Source organism: Oreochromis niloticus, linkage group LG5 (genome assembly GCF_001858045.2).
Source record: "Oreochromis niloticus isolate F11D_XX linkage group LG5, O_niloticus_UMD_NMBU, whole genome shotgun sequence".
Classification (NCBI taxonomy): Eukaryota; Metazoa; Chordata; class Actinopteri; order Cichliformes; family Cichlidae; genus Oreochromis; species Oreochromis niloticus.
This window is the reverse complement of record NC_031970.2, coordinates 8625721-8649999: the sequence shown is the minus strand read 5'-3', so window position 1 is coordinate 8649999 and position 24279 is coordinate 8625721. Positions and strand designations below refer to the sequence as shown.

Sequence of the window (24279 nt, the reverse complement as noted above, 5' to 3'; positions counted from 1 at the left end):
GAAAACTGTGCCCTCAAATGCTCATCTTAAGGTATTTCAACCTTATAAAGCACACCTGGATTTATTGCCCTCTTTGTGTTTCATGGTAAGCAATATTTCCAAAATGAACTTCAAGGTGTATTTAATATGAATTGAAACCAGTGCCTTAGGCCGTAAAAGCAGTCACACAGTAATGTATCAGAAGAGTCATTTTTAAAAAAAGTAGTTATCCAGATCTAGCCATTAGAAAGAATGCTTTAAGTTACTTCCACATTCTCTTCACTTTGCCATTTAGAGTCTATAGCTTCAATACTAAATCAACATACTGTATGGTTCTCAGCGATGATTAAAATCTACTTTCAATGAGTGAATCAATGAAGAGAAGAGGAAATTCAACAGAATTTGCTGTTTTTCCTTTTTTTATGTATTCCCTCTGCATTTAGGAGCTTCATTACTTGTTCACTACACTGGTTCAGTAATTAATCAGTGAAAAGCTTTCACATCATCTAAGCTTATCATTTGCATGATCAGAACCAGAATCTGTGCATTGAAGTTCTTATGCAAAGTATAATGCTGTCCATCTGCCTCATTAGTAGTCCCCATCCAGCCCAGACACTATGTGCTGCGTGTGTGTGTGCACAATAGAGTCCAGTGGCTGGCCAGAATGACCATCCTGGACATGAAGCAGCCTGAGAGCGATTGATCCCCCTCTCAGCCCCTCCCCAACATCCTTCCCCTGCCCAATTACAAGTCTGTGTGTTTGATTTTCATCCAAGGAGTTTCTTGGATCTGCAGAAACCTCCGCTGCTGGCCTTGCAGTCGCCTTGCAGTCCCTCTGCCCACTCATACCCACCAATAAATTAAGCTCCTTACTAGTTTAAAGATGCAGCAATTGCACAATGCCATGCCACGTTATCGCGAATCCTCCCACACACACCAACACACACATATATGTATGTCCATCCTCACTTCATCTAACACTGTCATGATAATGAGGTTCTTTCTGCTCTTGGGTGACGTTAAAACCAGCCAATAAGAGAAAAAACATTGTGCACGTGTGTTTTACAGTCATAGTTTACACTCCCATACTAAACTCCACGTACACTCATCACAGTGGGCACATTTTTTAAGTTGGCTGGTGGTTACCTAGGCAATAAAAAGGGAGATGAAAGGATGTTATAGAGACGAAGAGTGTGGCATGAAACAGCGGTAAGCTTGAAAAGAGCAAAATATGCCTTCTATGAAAGATAAATAATTATACACCTGTAAAACTCATCATGTGAAATAATGCATTCTTTATCAATGTGACTTAAATTTATTTATATGTATAAACGGATGAGTGTCTGTATGTGCTGTATTTTGTATGTCATGTTTAACCTCAGTGTAAAGGGTGCACATTTAGCAAATATTTGAATTATTTCCAGCAGGTCAGACGGTAACCATGGAAATCTACATTATCTACTTGGTTATTTTTCTCTCTCGAGCCAAAAGAAAACAGCTTGATAAAATGGGATGAAGCCAGGCTCCGACACATGCAGACACACACACACAGATGTAGTAACAGGGGTTCTTTAGCTTTTATTTGGTCTCAAGTGACAAAACGGAAGAATCTATGTAGTGAGTCAATGCTGCTGTGATTGCTGTCCTACCGGCACAGGAGGCTATCATGTTTCTGAGGTCGGTCTCAACTACACACTACCTCACACCCCACAAATAGTTATATGAGTGAGAGGAAATCAATATGTGACTTTTCCTTATGGCTCCATCTCCTGGCACAGGTTGGTTCACACTAATGTCAGATAACGTGGAAATTGAGAGACTCATCAAGGACTTGGGCTTCTCAAATAACAAGCCGGAGGAAAACAAGAATGTGTCACTCCCTCAGGGGTGTGGAGTGTGCACTGTCGGCTTTTGATTTACTTTATCTGCGGTGTGCAGATTCCCACACTGGTGCACCCGAACCAACCGGATTTCTTTTGTTGAGTAAACTACATGTACTGAAAAGAGTCTCAGATCTCTCTGACCATTAATAACAAATTCCTCCTGCAGACAAAGTGTTAAATCATCATTACAATTCATCATTACATTGCGGAAGTTTATGCAACGTGTTAAAAAGACCAAAAAGAAGTGTTTTATTTAGCTGTATACCCTTTTCTTCCATCAATCTCCTCTAATCCTTCTTTTTATTTCATACATTTTATAGCAGGTCCTTTCAAAATCTCAGAGTGAATCGGAACATTTTGCTTTAGCTGAACAGAGGGGTATTAATGGTGAAAAGCAGTTATTCAGCTCCATAAAATTGAATGCGTCAAATGCCTCTAAATATTATTTTTGAGTGAAATCAGTGACCTTAAATGAAAGCCTAAAACTAAACAGAATGCTAAAAGCATCTTCATGTTGCTTCATTGATTTTGGACTGACTGAAAGGGGAGGAAAACACATCACCGACATATTAAAAAAAAACCTAAAAAACAAAACTGACGATAATAAACTTTTCAGGAAAGAAGATTTTCAATTAATTGTGGGTGATGGTGATGAAGAACAATTATAATTAAAACAGTTAAACCGTGATCGTGGAAGCTGTTTTAACTGAAGAACTACAGTTCTTCTTTGTATTTAAGGGAAGCTTAAGAAACTCCCAAAATGACTTGCCTAAAGCCTTAGTGATACAGGTCTGGAGACCAGTGGGCAAACATCAAGATTGCTGTAGGTTAAAGTGTGCTGTAAATGAGTATTTGCATTCAAGCTGTGCCTTACACGAAACAAAAACATTACAAAAGGTGAAAGATTTACTTTGATGGCAAATGTTTCCAGTTTGTGCTGCACATTTCACAGCTTCACTACCACCTAGAGAGCAGTGTTTGCAAAGTCTGGGTCTTAAAACAGGTGATTGCAGTAACCTGCCAAAGCAATCACAAGATGCAGAAACTGTATCCCTCTATGCAATCAGTTTAGTTCTAGTGACACAGCAACTACTTACCAACCAGACACAGAACACACACTTCTCCCTAGGCCTATGTGACTGGGGTCTAACACTCCAAAAAGATGTCTGCATTATAAAAAGACTACAATTTGTAACTAATAATGTGTGGTTAATACATAGATAGAACAAAAAGGTGGCTTATCAATAAAACTATTGCTCTTGAGTGTTTCAAAATGTCTTAATGTTTAGGGACACTGTGTTCTACTTTAGAAATTGTATTTGCAATTATTTATTCCTGCTTCACTTCATTCTTACATATCTGAGTTTTCCAGTAACATCCAATCTGGCCATTGATCAGTGTTCTTTGATCAGTGGGTTTTGGTCAGTGATTGTTGATCAATGGTCATGGGAATTTGCATAATTATGATTAAGGAACTGACCTCACAGCCCATTGTTCCTTCAGTGGGCTGGTTTCAGTCATTATGCAAATGTACTGTTTATAAGGTTTGGGGAAACCTGCAGTCAGCTGAGACTGAAGAAGTCACTTGGATGAGTGACGAAACGTTTCTCCCACAAAACGCTACGTCCAGATGAACAGATTCAACTTTTGGAGATCCAATCTAGTTCATTTTAATGAAACTGATGAGAGAGGAAATAACAGTTCCTGTGTTCAACTTCGATTAGCTTATTCTGGCATGAGTCATCCCTTTCCTTCATGTACAGTGACCTCCTATTCCCCTCCATAAAACCGGCCATCTATTTCTCTCCAGGACCATTCATCCATTTGAAATCTTTTACCTCAGTGTCCGCTGGAGCCTGTAATTTCCCATCGCTGTTTTTGTTGCTGAACAGGGATTTGTGCTGATGAAATGTAATATTACAATTACATTCATTCAGTGGAATAACTCTACCTAATGAATGTATTTATGTCATCAGCTACGTTTATTCAAGAGGAAAATCACTTGTGGTGAAGTCTTAAATATGCACGTGTGTGCTCATGAGTCCACCATGTGCACACACTTCTCTGAGCTTTTCACCAGAATGATATGAGTCAACAACAAGCTTTGAGGAAGCAGAACCATTCACTACTGACTGCATCCTGGTTTTTAATTGACAAACCAAATGAATGAATATCTATGTCTGGACACCCACTGCTGATGGTAACCATACTCTAATTAGTAAGAAAGCCTATTCAGTTTTACATAAGCTATTGTGTATCCATGTTTCATTAAGACCTAATTAGGTGATAGACTACGTGATTACGATCCATCTTTTGACTTTAGGTGTCATTTGTACCATGGTGGTTGGCACACAGAGGGACAAAATGATGATTAATTAGCATGGGCATAAACAGAGAACAACTATAAGAAATATATAAATTGGTTAAAAGTATTTTTGTATAATTTTAAAAGTTTCTCCTTCTTAAAGACACTCAAGTGTCTAATGAGGGGTACGGCATACATCGCTTCCCTCCAATGTTATTAACTTGTTGACATGGCAATTAAGTACTGAACCTGACCAATCGAATACTATACTGCAAGCTAGCAGGACCATGTGTCTGTTTACTCATGTGGAGATAACACACTTAAGCACTAAGCTACTGAAAATGTATTTTTATTTGCAGCCAGAGAGCCACCTTTACAAGTAACAAGTGCCTGTGGTTCTGTATTAGCCAGCAGTCTCTCTCACTTACAGTGCATTTCTGCTTCCTCTTACTCTCCATTCACAGTAGACAAGTCGCAGAGTGGGTAGACAGAGAATAATGACGTTGAGCATGCACAACAACTGCTTCCCTAGGAGAGGGCCCCGGGGAGCGTTTTGCAGTATTATGCAGTCAGCCATAACTAAAACATCATTACAACCCCATTCACAGTCTGGACCAAGAGTACAGACTGGTGCAGAGAGGAGATGGATGGAGTTAATGACTATTTTTCATTATCAAATAATCTACTGGTTATCCTCTCAATCACTCTGGATCACTTTATGCAAAATGTCAAAACATAGTTTAAAAAAAGAAAAACAACTTTGTTATGAAATTCTAACAGCCAACAACAGTCACATCACATCACATTCAGTAAGGGAAAGAAGAAATTCCTTCTAACTGAGAAGACTGAACAGACAGCAGGTGGCATTTTTTGCTTAAAAACTACTTGATTAACTAATTAACTAATCAATTAGTTCACTAAATTCTGCAGTTGTCAGTACAGAAATGGATGAATAGATGAAACTGTAGATGGAGTAACACACACAACACCCTGAAATTCAGTTTAGTTCTAGATTATCCATATTATGGATATTACAGCAGGGCAGAAGAAGAAGGGCTGAGTCTGATTTCAAAAACCAGTCAATATCCACTCCTGTGGTAAAATGACACCTACTTTAAAATGTCCAATTTTACAACAGAAATAATCATGTTTTTTTAGGAGGACACTGACCAAAATGCCATAGTTGCGACTTTAAAAAAGTAGAACATAAAACTAGTGGTTGATATCGCAACGGCTGCATCTTTTCTCAGATATCTTCAGTGCTTATTAAAAAACGCTGTTAGGTTACTGTTAATGCAAGCCTAGTATTTCCTAATGCGAGCTGATCTTTTACAGGCTACTGCTGAGCTGAAATTTATTCAAACCGATGAACATCATGAAATCAGTTGCATTCATTTCTTTATTTATTTAAAAATGTGCATTTGTTCAGTTGCAGTAATAACAGACCCACTGTAGTTGTGTTACATAAGATTTTTCACTTAAAAAAAAAAATCTTATGTAACAACTACAAATATTTATTGCAATGTTTGTGTCTCCTCTTGCTTTTGTGATTATTACTGTCTAAACACAATAGTTTTACATTACATTAGCTTTTGTTTTAAATCTATTCTAATTTAAAGGAATAATTGATATTGAGTACTTTAGCGTTGAAGCGATCTTGTTAATATAACTTTTGACACGTTTTTTCAAATTTTTCTAAATAAGTGTGGAAAAGACAGCATCGCCTATCAGCTGTGTGCCGCCCTGCTGAGACTGGGAAGACCTCATGAGCAATATTCTATTATGCACACATAACAAAAACAATCACTCTTTAAACCACAGGAAATACAATGAATTGACATGTTAATGAGCAACTGGAATGCATAAATAATAATAAAACAAAAAAACAAAGACAGAAATAAGCATTTGGTGAAGTAGAAGTACATCATGTTCACTTGCTAACAAGAAATCAGGCATGCAAACACTAAAAGCTTTTCTTAACAATGCACCTTAACAATGAGTGCTCTGACATTCTGAGCAAACGTTTATACTATAGCTTCTCACTGTTATGATGACAGAAGCTTTACAACATTTGGTAGATGGATATTTGTCACACTGTTTTAAATATGTTAAACCACTCATTTCAACTCATTTCAATGTGAGCTACAAAAGAAAAGAAAAAAAAAAACACTCACAGCATAATTTCTACACCTGCCAGAAGGGAAATGAACGTTTTTTCAACCCCCTCCACCTGCAATGCATCTCTTTGCGTCACTCCATCTTCCAGACAGTGACAGTTTCCCCTCTTGTGCTTCAAAAATAAGGCATGCTCTGCCATTAAACCATTTCTGTGCTGCAAATGGATTGCTAAAACTTCACCTCCCCTTCAACTCTTGATTGCATTCCATCCTCTTCCACCTCTCCACTGCTCCAAAGAGAGAAAGCTGCAGATAATTAACAATGTGGTGGGAGAGAAGCATGACAACTTATGAATAAGTAAACGTGCTTGTGATTCAACATGCATCAATTTCTTTTAGTTTACTTTTAGTTTCGGCTAACCTTCTGTAAATTCCTTTCATCCTTGATGTTTATAAGGTTTGTGGTGAAATAATACACCCCTACAAACACAAACAGCTCTGCCCTGGTGCTGTATGCAACTCTGCTAGGCTGTAACCCAGCTATGTAATAAAGGCTTTAAATCAGCACCTTGGACAGTACTACACAGCCCTGAGAGAAGGAGGGAGAGCAGCTTTCACCACCGAGGGACAGCGGTCAGCGACAGCCTCTGACATTCCTACTGTAATGGGGCAAAAAGGCCCCGATATCAAGAACTGTCCTGCATAGCACTGATGACTAAACAGAGTTATTCAGGTTGTTCAACAGCTAGCTTAGCAGGGCTATGATTCAGATGAAAAGGATGGAGAGGTGTGTGTGTGTGCGTGTGTGTGTGTGAATGAGGCCCTATCCTGAGAGATGCTGCCTACAGCAAAGTGACAAAAAGGTAGAGATAGGGGTGACTGACAGGCAGAAACAGAGATGTGCTGAGACTAAGTGATGGGAGACACTTATCCAACTCTGCATGGGTCTCCAAATTATATCTCTCTCTCTTGCTCATAAAGTTTTTACAGGGCTCCATGTAGTCCTGTGAAAAATCTAAGTACATCTCATGATTCAATAGCTTGTAGAACCACATTTAGAAGGAATAACTTGAAGTAATCATTTTCTGTATGACTTTGTGACTCTCCCACGTCACTGTGAAGGAATTTTGGCCTAATCCTCTTTACAACATTGACTAAGTTCATTGAGATTTGTGGACCTTCAGTTAGGCACAGCTCTGCTGAGGTTCTGCCCCAGCATTTTATTCATGTTGAGATCTGGACTTTGGCTGGGAATTACAACACCTTGATTATGCTTTTTTTTTTTTTTTGAGTAATTCTGATTTGTTGGTGCTCTTGGGATCAGTGCCCTCTTACATGATCCACATATGATCAGACAGATCAAATTCAAAACAGGTATACATAGTTCATGGTTATCTCAGTGACTGCAAGCTGCCCAAGTTCTGTGGCTGCAAAACAAGCCCAAATCATCACCCCTTAACCACCGTGCTTGACAGTTGTTGTGAGGGGATTGGTCCTATAAGCTGGATTTGGTTTTTGCCAGATTTGCCACTGTCCATTATGGCTAAAATGTTCCACTTTGAGCTTTGTCTGTGCAAATAACAGTTCCTTGTGGTTCCGATGCAAAGAACATGGCTATGCTGCCATGTTCTGTTTTAGAGAGAAGAGACTCTCCTTGCAACTCTTCCAAACATCCATGCTTGTTCAGTCTTTGAGATGTAGCCTTTAGATAATTTGCTGTTTCTGTGAGCATTATAGAGTCTGACCTTGTGGGGAATTTACTGGGACATCCACTCCTGGTCTGGAGTATTAAGGTGTGTGTTAACGCAATGACACAAACTCCCAATACCTCTGCTTTTATAGAGATGGTTACACTTGGTGATGATCATTTGATTAGCAGCAGTTGCCTGCTACTTATCCTCCTGGATGCAGGACTTTCTGCACTCTTTTATCCTTTTAAAAGACTGCAAAGAGTCCTGTGAAAACTACTGTTTTGACGGTGCATTTTCTAGTATTTTAATCTATGTATGGCTAGAGAGTTGATGAGCAATGACACACTCACTCCATTAGTATGTTCTCAACATGAACATTAACACAAGCATGCACACACAGATACCTAATTCTGACAGTAAGTTCAACAGTGCTTTAAGCTTTAAGTACACGGTAGCAGTATTCTCAAGTAATCATATGCTGCTAACTATTATGCATGTGCTGTTATGTGGTTTCACATCATGCTTGGTAACCTGCCCTTGATGGTTTCAATTTGTCACACATAAAAATGGGGTCATGCTTCAAACTGGCCACTAACCTCTTACAACTGCTGCCCATGTCTCTTAGCGCAACACTGTAATCCCCCCCCACAAAAAAAAGAAAAAAAAAAACACAAGATGCCCGCATTAAGTTAAATATTCATGTTCCCAGCACTGGTCTATTTTTATCATTAAGCCCTCACAGGTAGGAGAAGAAGCATAGTGACTGTTCTCTCATCCGCAACCTGTCTCTCCAGTGCATCCCTTAGAGCCCAGGACTGACAACAACAGGGAGATTTGTGCATAATGCAGAATGAGAGAGATGAAAGAGTGAGGACAGAGCTGAGACAAATATAGAGAGCAAAAGGGGAAAAAGAGGGCAGCAAAGGAAAAAGCCGAGGCTTGAGAGAGAGATGTGTGCAGAGCTACAATAATCTGTAACATTTCGCAGACAGAAAGGAGGAGTGCTGTTGGTTTGCAGGTTTTACACAGGCAACAGCAGAATTATCCTCACTTTGAGTAATGAAAAATAAACTGAGGTTACCCGGGACTTAAACTGAATGCATGATTTAATACTCTTCTGAAAGGTGCAACGCTTGTCACGGGCACTTAGAAGAACAGGTTTATTTTTCGCCAGGGCCCGAGAAGCTACGCACTCTCTGGTGAACAGAGCACTCACCACACAGCTCAATGCACAAACCAGCAACCTACAGGTTCTCTCTTGAAAGCCTGCAGAGACTGAGGACCCGGCTGAGCCATGGGGATTTGATGGAAGGTTGATTTTGACAGCTGGGGGTGATGGGATTAGCAGCAATGGTGGCTTGGTATCAGTAATTGTGTATGTGTGTGTGCACGTGTGTGTGTGTGTGTGTGTGTGTGTGTGTGTGTGTGTGTGTGTGCACCGCCTGTCTAAAGAGGTGCCATATGTGATGGGAATATTTATGTCATGAACGATTGGATGGCTGCAACACAAAATGCTAGGTACTGTTCGTCCATGTGTGTATGCTTATTTGTGCGGGGGTTTGTGTGAATATTAGTAAAAAAAAAAAAAAATGTGTGCATGTGCTGGACAAAGCTGTAATACACACCATCATTGTACGGAGTGAACCCATTACTATTCCTGTCACAACAGCCTTGCAGTAAGAGCAGCAGTAGAAGAGGCATCCAGGCCGTCCACCGTACGATGTTGTAACGCACCTTGCATGTGCATGTTGTGTGAGCTGCAAAGTATTTGCTGTGCATATATTTATTCTCCAACTGCGTGGTTGCGTGGGCAGATGTACATTATATGCATGCCTTGCATTGTCATGTGAATGCCCCCATTTACACGTATCTGCTCATGGGTTTGTGTCACAGCATGACACATCCCATCACTCACCCTGGCTTTGCGCTCCCCCGTCCCCCTCCTCTGTGTCGGTCAGATTGTTAAGCATCCTGGCTCCTCTACGGTGCTCTTCTGCTGCGGAGCGATGTCACCGATCAAGCTATCGGCAGCTCTCCCCGCGCTCCACGCACTGTGATACAGCCACAGAAATTGCAGGGAAGCAGCGTGGAAAATCTGCAAGCCAGGTCCTCTTCACTCCTCTTCGCTCCTTGCTGCCCGTAGGATGCACGAAGAGAGAAAGGAGAAGAGAGAGAAGGATTTTTTTCCTTTGTAGATCCTCCTCTTGACGTCTCTTCTCCGCTGCCTTGTAAGCGTGACTCTCTCGCTCTCTCTCTGTTGCTCCCTCTCTCTCTTTCTCTCAAGAGGAGGAGGAGGGAAGAGGGAAGCTGCAGGAGTTTGGTGGATGATGGAACGCCTCAGAGCTGCACGCTTGTTCTCCCTCCTTCCTTTCCTTCTCTCTCTCTCTTTTTCCTGCCTTTGTCACTTCTGATGTCAGTCTCACCCTCTCTTAAAATACTGACTATTCCCTGCTCAGATGATGTTGCTCAGTCATTTTAGCCGCCAAACTGGTTGCATACTAAAGCAGTAGTATGATTTCTTCCATATCCATTTCCCCCCTTGCCTCTCTTTTCACATCACACCCATGAGACAGAGAGATAGTAGCCTTGTTTTCTGTCCACACAAGAGTATTACGCATTGGATTCTCCTACTTTCAGCTTTGTAATAAGCCGCCGCACTCTCTCACTACTTCAATGTCACATGCAAATAGATGCTCCGTTTCCTACAAGGGATGAACAAGCTCTATCAAATCATCTGTGTGCAGTTATGCTATGCACAGAGGGTAATTTTCGCTGAAGCACATGCATAGTTTCAGCAACTCTTTGGGTTTTATATGTGCATAAGAGCATACACATTCCTCCCTATCTGCTCTGCACAAACGCAGCTAAAAAGGGCATTTTTCCTTTTAGATTTTTTTCTTTTATTGCTCTCAGTGGAGAGATGCTTGGTTCCAGCTGAGAGAACCTGCATGTTGTATGGTGGCTGCAGAGCACTGAAGCCTCACTGTCAATTAAACCAGTCTCATTTTGATCCATGCAGATTTATTTTGATCTGGTACACGCTGTACTTTGAGCAGAAATGTGTGCAGTAGGAAGACACACTGTATGTGTGTGTGTGTGTGCATGTGTTTCTTTGTGTGTTCCAGTGGTTGTGATTCTACACTAGAGATATGAAAGCAATTAATCTTGGTTTTAGTCATAGTAGCGCTGATGCACAGAATAGATTTCAACAAAAAGGGAAGGAGAAAAAAATACAACTGCATGCTCAGCTTCAATGAATAAATTTATTACCAATGTCTAGAACAAAACTGGTATTGTCAAGGTACAATTACCTTGACAAAGAAGCAATACCTTGAAGCTTGACAATAAATTGCATCACCGAGTTCTGTGTACAGATACATTTCTGTCTTTGATCATTACTACATCATACCCAGGAGTTTGTAACAACAGGAGACCTTCACAAAATTAAATTATAATACCAATGGAAGAAAAGCCTTTACAGAAACCTTCAGGTGTTTCAGGTGTGTCCTCAATGACTTGCTCATCTCTACTTCATTTATACTCAAACAGATTTATGAAGTAATTGCTCAAAGGATGTGGTCCATGTGCATGAAATTATTATTTTCACTGATTTTTCAAGTGAATGACGAGGCATAGGTTTTCTAGGTTTTTTAAAGGGAGTGGAAGTAACTCATGGATTATTAATGACAGGGGCATTTTTTAATGTACTAATGATACTTTGCCAATGTGGGTACATGACATGACATGAACACTGATCCCACTGCATCCACAATCCAGGTAAAGAACTCAAGTTCATGCATGTCTGCTATATGGAAATGTATTGTGGGACTATACTCCTGTAGACATCCAAATATCCTGTCCTGCAACACTTAACTGCTGGTCCATCATTTAGTCAGCAGCAACTGGCCATTACAGCTGTCTGGATGGATAGTTAACTTAATTTTGTGTTGTAGTTCACAAACATTTGTTAAATTACAGCAATGTCAGCAATCGAGTTTAATGTCTACTTAAGTATTGGATTTTTTTATTATTAAGGCCAATATAGGGACACATATGGCAAATTATCATAAGCTATACACACTGTGGTATTTGGCTGTGGTGCGCTCTATATGAATATGATGCTGTATTTACAACCACACAACAAATTGATCATATTTATCCACTCTCTAAAATCACATACATACAGATCTATTGTTTCACACACTTCCACGTCAATAATATATTAATTTAAAGTCCCTGGAGTTATACAGTGGATAATTAGCTTGTTTGGTTTAGTAAATTTGATTATTTTGTTTCAAGATATTCTGTGCCATTACAAAGTATTATAAATGATGACATGCACATTGTTCCCCTGTCCTATCAGCAAACCACCTAATCTAGAGCCTCAGCCCTAGATTTAGACTTCCACTCTAAGCTGGCACAGGTATTGAGTTAGTCAAGTATTTAATCAAGTCATTCTCATTTTCTTGAGCCCAAATTTTACTAAAAGGTACAAATGATGTTGATGATACTAAACATTTCTTCATTTGAACACACTGCACTGGCTTGTCGATTGCAGAAGAGTAACTGGGTTTTATATATCTTATACTACTGCTGCTTACTGGAAAAGCAAGAGGTTAAATATGTATACATGGGCACTTATCTGGGTTATGAAAAAGTCAATTCATCCAAACAGCCATTTTCATTTCCCTAGATGTAAATCTTGATGAAAGGCCTAGACAACTGTATGCATGTCTGAAGGAGCAGTATGAGAAATTCTTTCACTGAAAAGGCAAAACAGTCCAGGAAACTGTTAAATAATCCTCGAACAATACTTGTGTATGTTCTTCAGCTGCAGAGGCTGCAAACCTGTTTGTGGCATCGAAAAGAACAGTCTTGGAGCTTCATCTCATGGAAGATAAATGACTGAGTTCCTCATTGATAACTAACTGCAATTGTGGGTAAGGTTTCCCCAAGCCAGCAAAACAATTTCTCCAGAAATTGACCCAAAATTCAGCAGAGGATACTTAAGTGTATCTTGTGCCCTGAAGTTGTGTTTAATTTGAGGTAAATTTAGACAAAATTTTAAAATTGAATCCAGTATAGATTAATAGAGATGGACTCATTGATCTAGGCAGTGCACAGACCTTTGCATGTAGATGGTTAGTTCCATCAAACATCATCAATACAAATAAAAGAACTATCTGTGGTGTGCATGGAGATAAGAAGTCTTCAACAGGCAACATGAGGATCAATAGGATCAATGGGCTTACCTCCTATATATCGATGCTGCTGATAATCTACCATTTCCAGTTGTACTTGGTCAAGATCTGCCTGTGTTTTCTTATTTACTGAACTGAGGCAACACATAAACAGACTTTAACAGGATGGAGGATTTCAACTTAAGAAGTGGCATCCTTCATCACCAGCACAGATCAGGGGTACTGAGCCGTGGGGATTTGATAGAAGCTGATTTTTGCCAGAGAAGTCAGGAAAGCTGTGCTGACCTTGTTTCATGGGCAATCCTTTTTGGAAAGTGCTTTTCATATATACACTAGTAGTACTAATATTAATAGTATAATAATAATAATAATTTAAAAAAAAAACACTTCCAGAGTGGCAGCATAGCTCAGTGGACTGAGCAGGGGGCATATGCTGAAAGGTTAATGTATGAGGGGCCGTACAAGCCAAAATTCATTCTTTCACTCTCACACACATACATTCTTCTCTCACACACATATATTTACACTCTCACATACATATATTTTCACTCTCACATACATATATTTTCATTCTTTCACTCTCACACACATACATTCTTCTTTCACACACATATATTTTCACTCTCACACACATATATTTTCACTCTCACATACATATATTTTCACTCTCACATACATATATTTTCATTCTTTCACTCTCACACACATACATTCTTCTTTCACACACATATATTTTCACTCTCACACACATATATTTTCACTCTCACATACATATATTTTCATTCTTTCACTCTCACACACATACATTCTTCTTTCACACACATATATTTTCACTCTCACATACATATATTTTCACTCTCACATACATATATTTTCACTCTCACATACATACATTTTCACTCTCACATACATACATTCTTCTTTCACACACATATATATTTTCACTCTCACATACATATATTTTCACTCTCACATACATACATTTTCACTCTCACATACATACATTCTTCTTTCACACACATATATATTTTCACTCTCACATACATATATTTTCACTCTCACATACATACATTTTCATTTATGCATTCCTACATTTTGCTCTCATTTACATGCATTCAATATGCATTTAATCTCACAAATAATATATGTATGTAAGAAGAGAATGCATACATGTCAGAAGAAAATATATGTATGTGAATGAAAGAGTATAGTGGAAACGGAAGGAGTTTAATGGAAACGGAAGGCTGGGTGTCTGTACCGCTGTGATTGGCTGAGAAGCACGCGCGGGTCACTTTCAAGTGTCTGACAGTATGGAGGGGGGAGAAGAAACTCGAGTTCTTCAGCAAGCTATCGGGGTTTTAAGAAATATTTTATCATCTCCTGAAACGGTCACATCGTTGTCCTCGTCACTTGATCGAGATGGGACGGGCTCAACTTTTTTTTTTACGTGCGCTCAAATTTTTGTATATGTATGTGAGAGTGAAAATATATGTATGTGAGAGTGAAAATATATATGTGTGTGAAAGAAGAATGTATGTGTGTGAGAGTGAAAATATATGTATGTGAGAGTGAAAATATATATGTGTGTGAAAGAAGAATGTATGTGTGTGAGAGTGAAAATATATGTATGTGAGAGTGAAAATATATGTGTGTGAAAGAAGAATGTATGTGTGTGAGAGTGAAAGAATGAAAATATATGTATGTGAGAGTGAAAATATATGTATGTGAGAGTGAAAGAATGAATTTTGGCTTGTACGGCCCCTCATATTAATGCAGGGCCCCTCTCTGTCGCTGCTGTCATTCCCCCTGCTCTCTGTTCCATCTGCTCTACTGTTATATATATATATATATATATATCTACATACATATATGTCTACATACATATATGTATGTATGTATGTATGTATGTATGTATGTATGTATGTATGTATGTATGCATGTATGTATATACAGTATATCTCTATCGATCGATCGATCGATCAATCGATCGATACACACACACACACACACACACACACACACACGTATATATATATATATACACACACATACATACAAACATATGTATATACTAGAGATGGCACGATACCACTTTTTTATGTCCGATACCGATATCATAAATTTGAATATCTGCCGATACCGATATGAATCCGATATAGTGTGTTTTTTAATCAATAAAACTGTTTTTTTAATATCTTGCTGCATTTTGTATAAGTTCATACTCAAGTTTAAATAAACAACAACACTAAAGCTATTCTGTTATACCTGTATGTAAAAAATACACTGCACCCAAAATATTTCATAGTTCAGCAACACTGATCAATCTAATAAACTTAAACCTACTCCATCCTCCCTATTCTGGTATTTTAAAGAGTACTTAGCAGAAATATTAAGCAACCTAACTAATAGGGTTGCAAACTCCCAGCAAAAACAATAGGGAACCACCCCCCACCCTCCACCTCATGATGCTTAATCGACATAATCAACTTTAATTTGATGCAGTGTGAAAAAAAAAAAATGCACAGAAATAAATTATTTTTCAAGAATAATTAAATAGATTCAACATCTTTCTTCTACAGAATTGCAGACTGCACAGATCGTACCTTCCCAAAGGAAAAAGTACTATAGCTTACTAGGGTATATTAGACTTAACAGTTACTATATACAGTAATGGACTTCTATACATTTTACATCAGATTAAAACTTTGGGTGTAAGATTCAGATAATTATTTATTAAAAGCTAGATATTTTAAATGAGAATAAGAAAGAAAAGTATGTCTTTGTGCCCCCTTTTCCCTGTTAATGCCCTATCGGCCCCCCTGGCTAAACTTTGCTAGATCCGCCCCTGCACAGTTACCAGCCATCAGCTACATAGAAAAGGATCCTGGTGTAGAAAGTAATATTAAATAAATTCTAACAACAGCTTATCAAGCTTAAAGGTGCTGCTGTTGTTCAGCCACTGGTTTCCTCTTTCTGGTGCAAAGTGGGCCAAAAACAAAGAAGAGAGACGGACTCGCGACAGAAAAGCCGATCAGCTGATCATTAATCAGTTTCATGATTGAAGTAGGGAGAGGAAGAGGGAGGGAGAGAGGCAGTCGTAAAGCATTCCCATGTTAAGCTTAACATGGGAATGCTTTACAAACATTCAGATCTGAACTTACACACTTGCTTTACTTCTCTCTGGGATAACTTCCTCGGAGATGAAATGCTGGTTTGGCAGCGAGGCTACAAATACACACAGCCTCACGTGATGCATACTGCTCCGATGTGCTACGGTTATGAGCCGAGTTACGCTGTTTCGCAAGTTTTGTGAGGTGTTTTTTTGATATTTAATGGATCGATTACATTTTTTATTTCTCGCCGATATCCGATCCAGTAATTTACGTCAGTATCGGACCGATACCGATACGTATTATCGGATCAGTCCATCTCTAGTACACACACACACACACACACACACACACACACACACACACACACACACACATTAAAAAAACAAAAATACTTCCACTGCCCTGGCCTAGACCAGTTCTGCAAAAGTGATCCTGAAGTTTCCATACATCTCCACCAAGACCCCACCCAGAACCTCATTCTACCCTTTACCAGCCATTAAGCTCCACACACACTGGAAGTGATTCACGTAAACATGGAAGCCATATGAAGCAAATAAAATTTGGCGTCTCCAAGCAACTATGAGCAAAATAAATGTTAGTATCATGACATGGGCAGGAAGCTAGTGGAAATAAGGAGATAAACGTTTCTCAACTTGCAGAAGCGCAATTGAGCAACTAGTAATGAGAGTTGCCTGACACCTAGTAGAAAACACACTGGAGGGATACCTAGGCAACCAGAGCCTTGAAAGCAACCAACTGTTAGCTTTAAATTGGTACATGACAAGTGAATCACTTACAGTGTGGATGCCGCTTTAGTACTTTTGAATGGACATCATCTTACCTGTTGAGAAAAGTAAAGGAAGCAACCATTACATAAGGATCATAGTCTGTTACCACTAAGTCTTTGAACTCCAGAAAAGCTAAATCTGTGGCTTTCAGCTTTGTGCAGTTCTTTTCAAGAAATGGCTTTCCTTGTGAGATCTTTGATTACTCTGTCTTAAATAGAGTCAGTGGTTAACAAAGCAGTCTACTTGACAAATGCGTTAAGGCACACCACACAGTGCTCCTACATTATCACAAGACATACTTGACTCTATAGGACCTATCCAGTGCACCCTTTTTGATGTCAGGTGGTCTGTTTAAGCTCTCAATGCTCAGTTCATGCCACAGCTCCAGTTTAAATAAACCAGACCAAAGTGCTTCACTGCTGCAGCTGTTTACATGTAATATTTAATCAGCCCAGACTAGCACCATCAAGTAGACTCATAAATGGGACAGTGTGAGGACAGTTTGTGAAAAGACATTACAAATCTACCTCTGTGCAGCTTTACAAGTCACCTGGGCAACATTCACTGCATTAACTCACACACTGATGTTCGTGTTGGCTGACTGAAGCAAAAACATATTTTGCATCAAATCAGCTGATGCTGTCAAGGAGTCTGCCAAATCTCTGTAATATTTTTGATCGAGCAACAAAGTAGACATTCAGCCAACTGTAAATTTGAGTAATTCGTTGTTTTACATCACTGACGCATGTAATACTTTGTTTGCCAACACTGACCTTGAAATGGAGTTCCTCTAAATAAATTTATATTGCAGGCTCAAATGCACTAAACAGTAAATCAGTTACCGTCAATATAATTATGTATATACCTCTTCTTAATTATTTATCATTTACATAAAAAGCATTACACTAACCAGTCTGTAGAGTCCCCCGACTTTATTTTCCATTCAATTCAATTTTATTTATATAGCACCAAATCACAAGAACAGTTGGATCGAGGCACTTTATATTGTAAAGACCCTACAATGACTGCACCAGTCACCAACACACAAAAACTAGTCTGCTGTATGCCACATAAAGACTGATACAACTGCAAACTCACTCTGATTTTATATATTATGATATAAATATGCTAGGGATGTGCGATATGAACAAAATCTCATATCCTGATATAAGAAATTTGTCATCCCGATAACGCTATATATCACAAATATTTTACATTTTCTGTAAATTCTGTGAATCTCTGGCAACTTGACTTGGGTGAAGTGTTTTCAGCTTGACTGATGCATGAAGCTATACATTTTTAGACATAAGTTGTAACGGCCGCCATTTTCTTTGTGGGTATTTATTACACGGCGTGCTGCTGGGGAAAAGCATGTTCTACCATTTGAGTCTAAGGTTTATTTTGAGCACCTGATGGCTCTTTTTTGCTTCTCATCCGTAAACTCTCTCCATACTCTTTCATGTGATTCTTGTGTAGGTAGTAGAGGAGGTTTGTCGTGTTCGAGTCTGAGGTGGGGACCACTTTCCTTGCAGTCAGCTGAATGCAAGGTGCTCAGGTCCTGTGGCTGCGAAACAAGCACATACTACCACCCCTTCACCACTGTGGTTGACAGGTGGCTTGTGGTGTTTTCGCCGATTTGCTGTTTGCTTTTTGCCAAGTGTGGCGCTGTGCATTAAATACACAGTTTGTCCAAAGGACATTGTTCCGGAAGACTTTCGGTTTTTTCAGATGCAGGTCTGCAAACCTAATCTATGCTTCCATGCTCTTTTTAAAGAGAAAAGGCTTTCTCCTCCTTCCAAACAACACTTACAGATCTTTTTCTAATTTTACTGTCATGAACTTGCATGCATTAACTAACTAATAATAATAATAATGGACTGGATTTATATAGTGCTTTTCTAGGCACCCAAAGCGCTTTACAATTCCACTATTCATTCACTCTCACATTCACACACTGGTGGAGGCAAGCTTCCTACAGAAGCCCAGGGCTGCCCTACAGAAGCCCAGGGCAGACTGACAGAAGCGAGGCTGCCATATTGCGCCATTGGCCCCTCTGGCCAACACCAGTAGGCGGTGGGGTGAAGTGCCTTGCCCAAGGACACAACGACCAGGACAGAGAGTAGCAGGGGGATCGAACCGGCAACCTTCCGGTTACCGATGAGCTTCCCAATCCCCTAAGCCACGGTCGCCCTAACTAAGGCCTGTAGTGTCTGAGATGTAGCCTTTGGGACTTTTTGTTCAATTTCTCTGAGCATTTATTGGTTCTTCCTAGGGTAGAATTTGCTGGGATGCTCACTCCTGACAAGATTCTGTCATTGCATTAACACACACGTCTATTTTCAGAAAAGCAAACTGCCTATACTTCCACTTTGATAGAGGTGGTCACACTTGCTGACGATTCATTAATCAAGCAGAACATGGCTGCTACTTAATTGCTGTGGAAGCAGTAAAGGTGTACTTCTATTTCCAAAAGAATAAAAAAATTGGTATCATCCATCCATCCATCTGCTTCTGCTTATCCGGGGCTGGGTCTCGGGGCAGCAGCCTAAGCAGAAAAGCCCAGACCTCCCTCTCCCTAGCCACCTCCTCCAGCTCGTCCGGGTGAACACCAAGACATTCCCAGGCCAGCCAAGAGATATAAGCAGGGGTGCACATAAGTGGTCCGCAGGTGCGCATGCGCTGTTAAAATAAAAGTCGCGCACCAGATAAGAAGTTGCAACGCGCGTTTGCGTACATAAGATTTTCTGGAGGAGGACAGACATTTGTTTAGAACTCTTAAAGATGTCGAAGCAGCAAGCTCCTTTAAGCAATTACTTTGGTGTTCCTCCACCTCCAAAGAAATGTCAGAAGGAGTCCAAACCGCAAAAGAAGTGCTTATTCTCGGAAAAGTGGTTGCAGGAGGTGAGCTGGCTTCAAACAAATGATGAACGCACAGAGATGTGGTGCAGAATATGAAGTGAAAATCCCACTCTAGCGGACAAAAACAGTGCCTTTTATATGTATGCAAATGCGCGTTGCAACTTTTTATCTGGTGCGCGTCTTTTATTTTGACAGCAAACTCGTCGCTGACCCAGAGTGGACACGCCACCTTTTTCCGGCTGAGGACCATGGCCTCAGATTTGGAGGTGCTGATTCTCATTCCCACCACTTCACATTCGGCTACGAACCGTTCCAGTGCGAGACTTTCCCAGGGAGGCTGAGGCGCGTGATCCCCCTATAGTTGGAACACACCCTCCAGTCCCCCTTCTTAAAGATGAGAACCACCACCCCGGTCTGCCAATTCAGAGGTACCACCCCCGATCTACAGGCAACATTGCAGAGGCATGTCAACCAAGATAGCCCTACAACATCCAGAGCCTTCAGAAGCTCAGGGCAGACCTTTTCCACCCACACCAAGGAATTGTTTAACTGCCTCAGTGACCTCGCCCCCGGTGAGTCGTCCCCCTCATCCCCAGACTCCACGGAAGACATGCCAGGGGGATTAAGGAGGTGCTCGAAGTATTCCTTCCACCGCCCAACAATTTTCTCAGTCGAAGTCAGCAGCACTCCACCCGCAGTACACAGTGCAGGCAGAGCACCACTTTCCCCTCCTTAGTCACCTAATGGTTTGCCAGAATCTCTCTGAGGCAGTCCGAAAGTCTTTTTCCATGGCCTCTCTGAACTCCTCCAACACTAGAGTTTTTGCTTCAGCCACTGCCTCCCTGCGTTGCGCTTGGCCTGTTGGTACCTATCAGCTGCCTCTGAAGTCCCACAGATTAACCAAGCCCGATAGCCTGGTGGCTCCCTTCACCTCTGGTGTCCACCATTTGGTTCGGGGGGTTACCACCACGACAGATACCAACCACCTTGCAGCCGCAGCTCAGTGCAGCACCTTCGGCAATGGAGGTGCTGAACACGGTCCATTCGGACTCAATGTCCCCAGTCTCCCTCAGAATGCTGTTGAAGCTCTGCTGGAGGTGTGCATTGAAGATCTTGCAGACTGGGGCCTCTGCCAGGCATTCCCAGCGCACCCTCACTATACGTTTGGGCGGACCAACTCTGTCCGGCATCCTCCTCCGCCATCTGATCCAACTCACCACCAGGTAATGACCAGTTGACAGGGCAGCCCCTCTCTAGGTGGTAGAGGTACGGTTTACTCAAAGGTTTCATGAGAAATACTTTGGCTCCCCCCCCCGTATTTTTGTTAATTTGACCAAAGTCTCATTGATGGAATTCAAATTTCCTGCGGGCACTATTCTGTGCATGTACTGCTGACTCACTCAGCCACCTAAAAACACAATCTTAAACAGCATGGCTTGCTGACAGCTTAACAGTATTTTGTCTACAAACAGGGCCTTTTATTGGATTAGCACAAACCCATACAACAATCAGACACTGCCAAAAGGAGCTCTTTAGGTATTATATGGAAGGTGCGCTCAATGAGGAACAGAGCAATACTGAGTGGATCAAAAACTATGTTACCTAAATTTGTGAGCCTTCCTCACGGTTCTTGTGAATGTGAGGGAGTGTAAAAATTCACAAGAGCTGTGGGGCATTGCAGGAAACCATCAAAGTTGTAAAAAATAAAATAAGACTCTGCAGCATCTGCGAGGTTGTGGGCAGTTCAGTAGTGTGGAAAGAAGGTGAGGGAAAATTGACAAATAAGAGGCTTTTACGCCTCTATGCAGATGTATCAGTCATAAATTTTCTGAAGTTGTACTTGTTGTCTGTACCTGATTACATGCATGTGAAATGTGTAAATCCAACTGTGTGTATCTTCAATTTTGTTTCTCGGAGGAGCACTGCTACTAATTAATTACCGTTGAAATAACTAATTTTAAAAGGATTTTTTGAAATAGAATGGCTACATTTACATTTTAAAGGGTTCAATTTAAATTATCAGTCTTTGTATGTCTTTTTTACGTGTATCTTAAATAGATCTTTACTAAGGTCCATTCTGCTCAGAAGCCTACTAATAAAGCAGAGTAGCACATACTCAAAATATGTTTGATGATGACGGGCCATTGTCAAAAGAAATTCAATTATATTTCCAAGCAGGGCTTCGGGCACAGTGACATTGTGTCATCAAGAACAACAAAAAAAGTGGAAAGATAAGATAAGATAAGATAAGATAAGATGGCCTTTATTAGTCCCACAGGTGGGAAATTTGTTTTGTTACAGCAAAAGTGCAAAGTTATGTAGCAGAAATTAGAAAACACTGGAATGCAATAAAATACAATAAAATAAAATAAAATACTATATACAATAGAATAAAATAGAATAGAATAATATATACAATAGAATAAAATAGAAATACAAAGGAAGGATGGAAAGAAGAGGAGTGAAAGCCTGAGGTGACTAGAAGAACACAGACCTCTAAAAAATTTAAGGAGCAAATGAAAGACGAAGGAAACATATAACGCCTGGGAGGAAAATACATGCTCTCTTCTCTAAGAATAAGAATTAGAGTACTGTACAAAGGTCTCGAGCCCCATGATGTAGAGATTTATTGAAATGTGCACAAATAAATGGAATTAGAGTCTATAAAACAGAAATAGAGGTTGTACTGTTCTAACAAGCTTGAAAGTCAATATTTTAAGTATGGCCACCCTTATTCTTCAACACCGCCTCAGCTCTCTTATGCAAACTTGTAATTTCTTTAAGTAGTTTTCAGCTTCTCCAGGCTTTTTGAAGGACATTGAAAACTCTTCTTTCCATGTTGGCTGCCTTTTGTTCCCTCAATGTGTTTTACAGAGGGCTACAGCCACTCACTCCATAACATCTGTTACCACTGATTTTCAGTCCAGTTGTTGTATAATTTAGAATACCTCAGCCTTTCCTTCCCGTTTACTTTCAATAGGACAGGCTTTTTCACAGGCACCCTTCCACTTCCAAATCACCTTGTTGGTGTAAAAATATTGTTATGTGCATCTCATCCTGTGTCATCTCTGGCATTTTTTGCAAGGTTCGCTAAAGAATTTGGAACAATTAATGCATTTTTGCAACAGGTTGCTAATAACAAAATGACTAAAGGTACAATTTAAAATAGTTTTTTTTATGTGTAGACAAAACACTGGTTTATCTCTTGAGCCAGGTGCCTGTTTTATGCTTCAATCTAGACATCTTTGGATTAGTAAGAAATAACACCAGTATTGTCACAATACTTTTTGCAGATTACAAAACCTCTTTTGCAGCAAAACCATAAATTACCAAGTTTCTTTTTGATACTATTCTTATGCCTGTATAGTTTATTCTATAAAAAGCTACAGTCTACAGAATGTAAACCTAAGCTTAACTACAGACAAAGTTTGCAAAATATGTGCAGTGTCTTAAAGAACGTTATTTTGCAAGAGGTACGTGGAAGACAATATGCTGGTCAGGTGTGACTTTGTCTCCACCCATACAAAAATTTAAATTTTGCTAAATCACATTAGGCAATGAGTTCCCCTTTGCATTAGTCTGTTTTGAAAGGGATTTCTTTCTGCAGTTTGGCAACAAGGTTGCCTGACTACTTTTCAAATATCATTACTCTGTGTTGTATCACAGAATACAACACACAGGACTAGAGCTGTTTTGCCTGATTCTCATACGCATGCAACATATATGAAACAAGATGCAAGTGGAAAATTTCAAAGTCAAATGTAGTCAAATGAATTATTTCACTGCAAATAAATACACGAAGAGAGCATCGAAGGCTACGTTCACACTGCAAGTCTTAATGCTCAATTCCGATTTTTTGATCAAATCCGATTTTTTTTGTCTGGTTGTTCACACTACAAATAAACTAGAGCAAACGCGCTCTAGTGTGAACAGTACCACTGCCCTCAAAGCGGCCCGCATGCGCAAAAGAAGACGTCACAAACAATGCGCTCTGTTTACGGAAGTAAAAATGGAGGCTACAGGGCTAGTAGGTGTTGTTGGAACAGTCTATCAATTTCTGCACAGTCGTACCCGACAGAATTTTGACAAATTAATTACAGAAAGAAGGACACTAAGAAAAAAGAGAGCCTGTGCTTTAACAATGACCTTGTTTGGAGCAGTGGCTGATACCTCCGTGCAGAGGTATATATGGACATGGAGTCGGAACCATGAGTGATGGAGTTGGTTTGTCTTCTCTGGCGCTGATAATTGGCGTCTGTCTTGTGTCAGTGACGTAAAAGACAGATTTAATGCGACATGACCATTCAAACAGCAGTCGCTTTCTAAAACATCAGATGTGTATC

At 40.0% G+C, this 24279-nt stretch overlaps 1 protein-coding gene across 3 annotated transcripts in view; it reads right to left on the bottom strand.

Moving 5' to 3' along the window:
* slc12a5a (solute carrier family 12 member 5a) overlaps positions 1-24279 on the bottom strand; it is a 176100-nt gene that overhangs the window by 96490 nt on the left and 55331 nt on the right. Inside the window, exon 1 of one of the 3 annotated variants that reach the window (XM_005458387.4) lies at positions 9891-10276. The exons of the other annotated variants lie outside the window; for them this stretch is intronic. Within the exon in view, the coding sequence (XP_005458444.1) occupies positions 9891-9945 (55 nt within the window). The 5' untranslated portion in view covers positions 9946-10276. Of the gene's footprint in view, positions 1-9890; positions 10277-24279 lie in introns of those variants that run through there. 3 annotated transcript variants of the gene reach the window in all.